Source organism: Cryptomeria japonica, chromosome 6 (genome assembly GCF_030272615.1).
Source record: "Cryptomeria japonica chromosome 6, Sugi_1.0, whole genome shotgun sequence".
Taxonomy (NCBI): Eukaryota; Viridiplantae; Streptophyta; class Pinopsida; order Cupressales; family Cupressaceae; genus Cryptomeria; species Cryptomeria japonica.
In genome coordinates, this window is record NC_081410.1 from 680,335,034 (window position 1) to 680,346,385 (window position 11,352).

General features: G+C 36.8%; 1 protein-coding gene across 1 annotated transcript in view; it reads right to left on the reverse strand.

Moving 5' to 3' along the window:
• LOC131069250 (serine carboxypeptidase-like 50) overlaps window positions 1–8,966 on the reverse strand; it is a 55,721-nt gene extending 46,755 nt beyond the window's left edge. Inside the window, exon 1 of the mRNA XM_058004615.2 lies at window positions 8,112–8,966. Coding sequence (XP_057860598.1) covers window positions 8,112–8,744 — 633 coding nt within the window. The 5' untranslated portion in view covers window positions 8,745–8,966. The remainder of the gene's footprint in view (window positions 1–8,111) is intronic.
• Between the last annotated feature and the right edge of the window lie 2,386 nt (window positions 8,967–11,352).

The window sequence follows — 11,352 nt, forward strand, 5'->3', positions numbered from 1 at the left end:
TTATATCATCTCACAACAACAATAATAATATGATTTATTATCTCACAATAATAATATAATAATTATATTATCAATCACGATAATTGTATCATCAATATAATTATTATAATATCAATAATTATATTATCACACTAATTATAATATAATTATATTATCTCAACCTTTTTGTTATCTATGTCGGCCTGAAGGAATCCGACCATAGCTACAATAACATTAACACTCTCTCTTAGTTAGGGAGGAATCCTTCTCAATATTTATATTTAATGGAGCACTTCTTCATTAGGTCAGCCCAAACAAGGATTTGACTTTAGCTATAAACATCAACACTCCCTCTTAGCTATGGAGGACTCCTTGCTCATATCTGTGTCATGAAATGACATCCACCATGGGTACTCCCAGAGGGTGGAACAAAGTTCGTCACGAATGGACATAATGTGATGACATCCATCATGGCTACACCCATGAATGAAAATAATATAAACACAAGTGCCCAACACAGAGCCACTCAACCTGATGTCGTCATCTCATAATTATGGTCACCATGGCTACTCCAAATAATTGAAACACCAAATATGTAAGGTCGATAGGCCATTCACATAATTGGTCTCAGTTAGTCGACCTATAGGATTACTACCAACGCTATATATCAACACTCCCTCTTAGCTAGGGAGGAATCCTTCTAGATGTCTACAAGACACGTTACCTCATCATGATGTTGACCACAATGACTACACCCATATGTGGAAGGGAAAGATATCACCTCTTTGTGATATCAACCATCATGGTTTGTCCATAGATATCACCTCACATGATATCCACCATTATGGCTTATATATAGATATATCCTCACGCAATATCCACCATTATGGCTTATCCATAGATATCACCTCACGTGATATCCACCATTATGGCTTATCCATAGATATCACCTCACAAGATATCAACCATTATTGTGAGATCGTCACCTCACAATGATATTCACCATGGATCATCTAGAGGGTAAACACACAAGTACAAGAAAATCACCACGGACTCTCTCACATAGTGTTGTCATGGCGTCACACACGTGACATCCACCATGAACCATATCAGAGGGTGGAGATAAGGGCTTACACCTCAAGTCTCTCTCAATGGAGAAAAATGCATTAACAAGGGTTTGCACCTCAAACTTCTCCCTCACAAAGAAGAATGCATTAACAAGGGCTTGATGATGATGTGGCTCCCTTTGAAATAGATATTAACCTCCTGACCTCCTCATCTAAGGTTGCTTCTGATGAAAATGTCAAGCTCCCTCTGAATGTTAATACCTCCTCTTTGAAGAAACATCTTCAGCTACCAACTTAGTCTCATGGCAACAATTATCAAGTTCTTCCTTCCTTGAATGCAATCTTATGCTTCTTGGTCTGTCCTGAAAGCATTTCAAAGAGATTACAAATAGTTCATAGAACTATTCTATCCGAAGGGAAATACCAATGCTAGAAGAAAACGAGATTCAATATCCCAATGAATTAATTACTACAACAACAAAAAAAAATCATCAAACACGGAATACTTATCTCTTTATGATGGATCTCAGAACCTTTATCCACTTCCATTATAGGAGGGACACGAATGGAGTGATCAGGCCGAACTTTCAACTCAGGTCGATAATCGCATCACTATCAATAACAGAGTCATCTTTATCATTTGAAATAGGAATCACATCTAGGGTGGAGACAATTTTCTTCTCATATGCAATTACCAACTTCTTGGATGCAATAGCCAACTTCTCAATCGTAGCATCAGTAGGCTAATATTAGCCTCAGGAATCCACGACTGATACATTATCATGGATTGTCACCATTGACCCGAATGACCTGAGCATTGACCCACCCTCCTTCATCATTGGCCAGGAATGCAACGATGGGCACCACGTCAGTGACCTGACCTAGACACTCAAAGGGAACCTCTTTAGCAATGCGTTCAACTAGGTCATCACTCTTTCCTATAAAGAACACTTTAGTAGCTACCACCCCCGGGACCAAATAGTATTGAGAAATCATTAATTCTGACCTTTCTTTCTAACTGTTCAGTAAACCCACCGGTCGAACCATACACTGATAAAAACTGGGCACCTTCCTAGTTGTTCCCGCATACATAAAGAAGTTTGGCTATTAGTAGTTCCGATTTGTAGAGTTTATATCACCAATAATTATCAGTTGCTCCTCATTCACCAATTGTTGTAGAAGAAAGGGTTACAGTTTGTCTTGGGCTATGAAATGATTCCACAAGAAGGTTATGTATTGCCTATGCACCCAACAACCTATCCAATACACTCCACAGACTTGCGTCAATGAATTACTAGATATCATCAAAATATTGAATCAATTGAATTACGTAACCATGATTAAGCATCCTACAACCAAGGAAAACCTTCACACGAAGACTATAACTCACAAACAGTTGGAAGAGTTCACACCACACAACCAGATGTCTGAGTTTGAAACCTAATTCCTATACTCGGTGATTGTAAGGAAAATGGTCTTGCCATTCTGAAATTCGCATTGGCAATAATAATCCGTGATAATACCAAGTCGTTTGAAGAAGTAAAGCCATGGTTATACTTTACCAAATTGCAATGGCTCTATTACGGAAGAATTGAAAGAACTTGCGCCAACAGAGAGAATGTCGACACAACTACCTTCATGGTCAATTATTACCCAATATCAAGGACATTCAGCCTACCTTTGCCAAACACAAACAATTCATGATTTCAAAGGATCTAGCGAATGTGAATAGACTCATAATTCTAAACCATAATCTCCCGCTCGAAGACAATACGACTTTATCTACCATTCTCGTCTATGCAAAAGTGATGAACAACATCCATGACTCTTCTAAAAACTTAGTAACATGACTTAGCACATGTCGTCATGATGGCTACTCGATCTTTCAGACTACTCTCATTGGCCATTCTGGGGAATTTTGGAACTAGGGTACAACCCCTATCCCAATGTTGATATCAAATCACTAGCCTATGAAGATAATACAAAATCGTTGTCTTAGAGAGGTTCGCCTTCATCATAATTAGATCGCTTCAATAATCAATTTGTTGATGATGTAAAACAAGGAGTTGAATTTGTACTCGAGTTGAACTTGTTAGACAGTTCAAATAACCAGAAGACAACTAAGAGGGGGGGGGGGGGGGGGGGGGCGGTCACAGATTACCGAAACTATCAGAAATTTAAAACTTTAATACCAGAACCCAAAACATTAATACTGGAATAATAGTTGAACCAATTAAGCATAAACAATAATCACAGAATAAAAACCATCCACATGACACCAAGAATTATACGTGGAAAACCGAGTAAAGGGAAAAACCACGGTGGGAAGCCTACCCACAGTGAGATAATACTTCTACAGTATGTGAATTACAATTGAGGGGCTTGCACTTGCAGGAAGGCCAATAGCCTAGAGCACACTGCTCATCACAAAAGGAGCCCCACTAACTACATAGAAATCCAGACTACAATCCAGAGAAGTGTTGAACTGCAAAAAGATAACATCTCCTATGCTTGAGTACAATTCTAATTAAGCTCAATACCGGAGGACTGAATACTCTTACATAAACCCAATTCGATCTCCAATGATCGACCAAATCCTCTGCCTAAATGATATTACATTATTCGCACATTACATTCCTTGACCATGACCTCTAACATAACCATGATGATCTACAATGAGATCTTACATATATATATACAAACCCTCGACCATAAATAATTAGGTCAGCCACCAGAAATAAACCAATTACATAATTACAAACCATGTCGGTCTTAGACCAAACAAATAATATCCAACACATAAGACATCTCGGAAACACATTGAGAGGTCCAATCTACACGTTACATTAAAGTCAGTCCATAACCTACACCAACCGGGACCCAGTATAGGTCCACACGCTACAACAATGATCTCCATCCGCCAAGTCTCGAACATGATCACCAACAACATCCTGAAACTCCACCAGAAGCTACACCAACACCACTTATGCAATTCATCAAAGATCTTCATCAATTTTTTTGTCGGTGAAACCCTCGCCGAAGCCAGAAACTAAGCTTCTAAGCAAGCAAGATAGCATCTGATCACCAGACCAAAGCCAACTAACCGAATATGAGCACGAGTATCATGAACAAGTCAATTCCATCACCAAACTATATCGGAGCCTACCGGATCATGTCGGATCCAACAACCAGAATCCACTCAACCTACCGGGACCAGAAGGGTGTTGGTAAAGCATCCAAACAGCTAGTGTTGCCAGCAATGACAAAACATCAATGCGACACATAATCAATTCCACCAAATGGCCAATAGAACCCATCTTGTCACTAAAAAAGAGCAGGCACATGAAAGAATTTGCTATGATACCATGTTAAATGGTAGAGCTCGATTAACCACAGGCACTTATTTTCCCTCCCAGCCATAGACAATTCACCATTGTCTTCCCCGAGCACTAAGTATATATATCTTGAATGAGATTGCACATCTCATTATATATGTGAGAGGTGTCTTTTCACCAAGGGTCACCACTCTTCACATGTGGCCCCATTAATTTAATAATTATATTATTACATAATAGTATAATTATATTATTTCACAACAACAATAATAATAATATGATTTTATTATCTCACAATAATAATATAATTATTATATTATCAACCACGATAATTGTATCATCAATATAATTATTATAATATCAATAACTATATTATCAATATGATTATTATAGTATCAATAATTATATTATTACAATATTATAATAATATAATTATATTTTCAAACTATTTATAATATAATTATATTATCACACTAATTATAATATAATTATATTATCACACTAATTATAATATAATTATATTATCTCAACCTTTATGTTATCTATGTCGACCTGAAGGAATCCGACCACAGCTACAATAACATTAACATTGGTTTCGGTTCAATTTTGTTTAGTTTTGGTGATGGTTGCTAGTTCTTGCTTCTAGAAGAAAATTTGCCAAATATTGAAAGAATCATTGTGTGAAGATAATTTGATAAAAAATTGATTAAGTTAGAGGTCACCTTACCAAAAGGTTTAATGGGTCTTGCCATTAAATCTGGAAAAATTCAAAAGTTTGATAGAGTAAGTTATTTGTGTCACTGAACTCCAAAAATATATGATTACATAAAACCTCAAAATAAAAAAGCCCAAACCAATTACCTATTAGACTACCAAAGGAAGTTGTGACCACTAATGATAAAAGGAGCAATGTTTGGGTTCATATCATACCCCAATATCCCGACAAGAAAGCATGCATGTCAAGCTATTGATAATATCTATGACCCAAACGTCCTTAATAAAGAAGGCAGGGGTGCATGGAGATTCTCGACATCCTCGTGAACAAGCGTTGAATTGAGGGTGCATGGAGATTCTCGACATCCTCGTGAACATGGAGATTCTCGACATCCTCGTGGACAAGCGTTGAATTGAGATATCAACAATGTTAATAACCCAACGACCTCGACACCTCGACACACGAGGAACTTTGTCGAGTTTTCAATAAAACTCTTTAAGGAAAGAAAGCAAGGGTTTCTTTAGATCTCCAACACCTGACCCACCAAGCTACGCATTGGGCTCTTGGTACGACACTTACCCCACTGACCACAGATATAAAAAGGGGCATGGCGTTCCTTACAACCCCTAACCCTGACAGGACTGAAATGTTACTGGGTTGGAGTCTGTGAAAGAGTCCATTATCGACGAAAGGCCCAAACTTCAACCTTGACTGTTGTAAACAAAGCGAATGTTCGGGCCACACGAACAGTTGACGGAGCAATCATGTGACAACACATGGCAGACTCTTCGGTTTCGACGATTCAACTTCTCCACGATGGAGATATAAGGTCAACAATATAATTAGTTAGGAGGTTAGGGAAGTAAACAGGTCAAGATAAAAGAATTGAGAAGAAGTATGTTCCAGTTCTAAAAGATTTCCACAATTCATCACATAAATCAAGAGAGCATTTCTGGATTCGATTGTGTGAAAGATTTTTGCATCAACGTTTCGGATCACACTCTGTGATCCATCATTTGACTCTCTTCATCCTGATGATGGATCAAAGAGTGTGATCCGAAACGTTGATGCAAAAATCTTTCACACAATCGAATCCAGAAATGCTCTCTTGATTTTTAAGAAGCATGTTGTAATGATCACGGATTTGGGGGCATATTGATTTTTTTGTTATTTTGTAGGAGAATTATATTAGTTTAGAAATTTCGTTGCTTAAAATTTTACTGTATATTTATCAAGACAATCATAAGGTCAATTAAATGCAATATATAAATAAAATTTGGGATGTGAACAATTTTGATTGAATAGGAGAGGGTAAAAAACCTTTATCTCAGCTACACCATTCATTATCTCTAATATTGGAGAGAATCTTATTTTCCTTTTTTACACATGTTTTCATGATTATATCTTAGTGTATTATTGCATGCATATCATATAATGATAATATATGTCATTATTAAATGTTTATTGTGCTATTTGATCATGTCTTTTAAATATTATTTTTTCTCTATTCTTTTAATTAATTGCATCTTTTGATTGATGATTCCTTCACAACCTTACACAACTCTATGATGTTTAAGTGGCCCCTTTGTAGTCCTACATTTCCTTTTCATGATGGCTCTTTTGAAACTACTCATCACTTTTTGGTTGATGGTTCTTTTGTAGCCACGTGCATAACTTCATGTTGACCGTGATGGATATTTCATAGTACTACAATTTGATTTATTGGTAGCTCATTTGTGACCCCATATCACTCTTTGTTATGGCTCTTTTATAACCCCTTTATCTCTCTTTTTATTTTTATTTATTATTGTTGACATTGTTAAGTAGTTTTTTTGTGCTTATTTTAGATCTTTATTCAATGCTAGTCATAGAATTTTGTGCTTGGAAACCTACCATATATTTTTATATGTGCATGTTATTTACTTTCATGTTATTGTTTATTTACGTTGACATGCATGATTCAAGTAATTCACATGTAATTCAAAGTGGGTGAAAAATGTAGGGATGAAAAGTAAACACCTCACATTTTTTTCCATTCATTTTATACTAGTTTTGACCCCTTTGTCTTAAATGTATTAACTAGTACTTAAGCGATGTATTTCTATGTAAAAATTTGACAATTGACTTGAGCTTAGATTGAGATTGCACTTTATCATCCTATGAATTTGGATTTGAGTTGTATTTTTTCATTTTCTATCATAGACACTGGTGTGAACCTAGTTAAGAACTATGTATGTGGTTAAATTTAAACATGGACCCTAGTCGAATTATTTCCAATAGTCATTGCTTACCAACTTGAACACAAATATTCGAATATTGGCCCTACGACATTGTATAAAAGAAACCCTAATTCATTTTAAATATTTGTCCATTATATCTTAAAATATCATATCACTTGAGCACTAAAGCATTCGAGAGCACTATATTCACATCTAAGATCATAAGGACAACATAAGCATTTGCATTTCTGCTTAGTGTATCTTCTAACTTGGTTAAGATTACTAAATAGATCTAAGGGTTTGATTCAAACAAAAGGAGGGGAAAGTTGTCTTTCATGACTAGCACAACAAACTCTAATAATGTCTTTAGACATTACGAAGTCCAAACAATAGAAACACATAAATTCTTGAAGATTACAAACGTAAACATTGAAATTGCAAAGATGTTCAAAATCATAGATTCAAGATCGAAATTACAAATATATAGATTAATTTTGCATGTGTAAAAACAAAACATAAAAATATATAAGTTATTTCTTAATCTATCACAATATCATGATTTCAAATAATAAAAAACAAAAATTTGGAAAATTAAATACAAATTACATGCAATGTCTCTATATCACAAACATAACCAAATATCTTACCCCTCTATATTTACTTTATATTTTGAAACACAATTGTTTAATCTAATAAAAACTAATTTATGGGTTTGCTGATCGCATTAATTTTAATGTCCTTATCCGCAAAGGGTGAAAACCTAGTTACAGGCCACAGAGTAGAGTGATGAACTTACCTGGACGACAGGGTGTGTCAAGCCATTGCCGATCGCCGCGCCGTCGATTCGTAAGGATCCCCCCTTCTCCACCTTCTGTAGCATGTAATACGCCAGCGAGGGCACGTATTTCCCTGCGTAGCTTTCGCCCGTCACGAAAAACGGCCGGGATTTGAACAGAGGATTGAGATGATAGAATGCTTGTAGTGCGCTGTACAAATCCTTGGCAATTTCTTCCTGATTGCTGGGAATATCTTGGTCGGTGGGGGCAACGCTGAAGCCACTTCCGATGGGATTGTCGAGAAAGAGAAGGCCAAAAATACGGTTCCATGGGGCCGAATTTTTGTGCAGGCGGAGATCTTGAGCGACTCTCCAGGGGCCTAATTCGTACAGATTGCCAAGCAGACCGGAGCAGCCGGGGCCCCCCTGAAGCCACAACACGATCGGCCTCTCCGAAAGTTGGAGTGCCGGTTCGATTGCTTCGTAGTATGTATAGAACATTAGGGCACCGGGCTTCTCTTTGATGCGCAGGTACCCCGATGCCGTTGGCAGGGCCTCTTTGGGAAATACATGTTCTGCTGCATTTGTGATTGTCACCAGCGCTGCAATTAGTAGGGCAACTGTGCTTAAAGCTGTCCTGCTTATCTTCTTCATTGTTGGATAGAAATGAATAGAAGGTCAAAGGTAGTTTAAAGACTAGCTACCCAATTTAGCGATGATTTCCTCTGTTGAAGGCTAAAGACATTCAGAAGCGCCAGTTTTATACATTGGAATTTTGGACTTGGAAATGTTAAAATCAGATGGAGGGGGCACACAACGAATACAAAAACGTGGATGAAATAAAGGATATGATTTGTACTTACTTGGTGTCGGGTAGGCAGTCTGCAAATCAGGCGAGGAAGCATTATTTAGAGTAAAGAAATGTATAATAATAATAATAAAGAAATTATTTTAAAATATAGAGTTTGCAACAAGAAACTATGGTGGTGGCAGAAATGTTGTTAAAAAAAGAGGGCTTTAGAGTCTTACAAAGATAAGTTCATGCAGTTCATGCAGTATAAGAGGATTTGTGTAGAGGGTTTCACTCGAGGAAGAGATAAAAGTGAAGATGAAGGTAAATAAAAAGGTTATTTTGAAGAAGAACAAGATGGAGTAGGAGATCTCGAGCAAATTAGTTTGTTTAAGGACATCTCGAAGATTGGAAAAAAAGTCAATGATTGAAGTTTACACATTGTTTTGAAAAATCAATCAGAATAGTTGATCAATTGGATCAATGATATGGAGGAATAGTTTGAGTATGAGGAAATGGAAGACCCTCAAAAGGTCAAGTTTGCAAAGACAAAGTTGAAGGGTCACACTAGTCTCTAGTGTCAAAGGAAGTATGTATATAGAAAGAAACAAGCGAAGATTTTTTTGTTTAGCAAAATGGGATCATGTGTAGCTATAAATAATAATAAATATATAAATTTATATACAGTAAATAAATGTATATAAATAATAATGAAATTGTTTTAATAATAATTTTACAAGAACCAATCTCTACATGTGTGGCTATAATTATAAATTTGCATATTTGACTTTGTGTTATGGCTTTGATATGCACTATCATCTTTGAAAACATTCTTGTCTATTATATCTAACCTTGATAATATTTAAAGATACTACTATTGAAGTTTTGTGCTAAGAGTTTTCCCTTTACCAAACCCCTAGAATATATTTAAAGAATGGAACAAGTTCAAAGCAAAACTAGAGAACCATCCAAAATGTCAAATTTGTTCTTATCCATAAAATGTTGATGCTATTTGATGCTTTAATGCTCCAATGATGATATGATTATGTGATACTTCAATGATCCTATAATTATACAATAGATGCATAACAAATGATTTGTTTCGATAAGATTCAATTGAATAAAATGAATTGTGTCTTTTCATGAAACCAAAATTAGTACATTTCTAGCACACAATCCTTTCCATGTTTCTATTTTTTTGTTTCCCCTCTTAATTTTTTTTAGTTATTTTATCTTCTTTCAATTATCAAAATGTTGGCATTGTGTTGTCATTGATGTCAATTGGTATAGGATGACTATCGGTATAAGAGATGTATGTGCAACATTGTCATGGAGGAGTACATAATGTGATATCTTTGATATCACCTTATGTTGCAGAACACCGGTAAGGTAAGGGAGAGAATGTCATTCAGATGAATGACCACTGGAGTCACTGGTACACAAGTGAGTGTTTGACTTGTGTGGATGAAACGGATAGGATTACCGGTAAGGAGAGGATGTCAACTGGTAAGTGAAGTGATGACAATGAGCAGGATGCTTGAGCTGTTGTATGCGATGAAGAGGCAAAATGTTACCTAAATCACATCAACACAGGAGGAGAAGGACGTATAGGTCACCGGTATGTTGCGTGGTTGCAGAACAACAGGACTTCCACTGGATAGAGGTGCAATCACCATGTGAAGAGATGACTGACAATGAATGTGCCCACACCGGATCACATGTGCATGTTTGAAGATATGTTGCACAAATAGGGAAGCCACATGAGTGCATTGCAAGATGCAGATGACAAGGAATCACTCCACTAGTAAGTGGAACTTATCTCCTATTATGCATAGTATGCATGTCATAGTTCTGTGAGATAAGGAAGAAGAGGTAAAGGCGGGTGTTTGAAGGCTCAAACCAGATCTACCAGTGAATCAAAGGAATGTCTCAAGTGCACGAGATCAAGGATATGCACTGGACCGACAGAGAAGACATGTTGTGTTGTCGGTACAGATGAAGAGTGATGGGTTTGTCACTTTGACAAACCAATTGAGACATGGTCTGAGCTGATTAGGAAGAAGGCAATGTTGAGCAGATGCGGATAGAGGACAATGGTCGGATTGAAGATGGAGTTAGTTCAAGGTTGATGACATGGTGTCATCAAGGATGTTTACTGGTATGTAAGTCCACCAATAATATGGATAAGGTGCAGATGCAAAAGACTTCCCATCTAATGAAGATGTGCATAAGGTAGGTTAGCAAGTGTGCTGATCAGTTGAGTGTTCCACTTGAAGAGAAGCAGGGTGCAAGGTTGATGACAGACCGGTTTGAGGGTTTAACAGACAAGGTTAGTAAGCCGATAGATGAACCCAATAATGGAGTTGGTCGGTGATCCCATTCATACCGACACAGATGTTCTAACTGAGGTGGATGTCAACATAGATACCATGTGGAGATGAAGTGACACACATGCAGAGATCATTGAAGTGT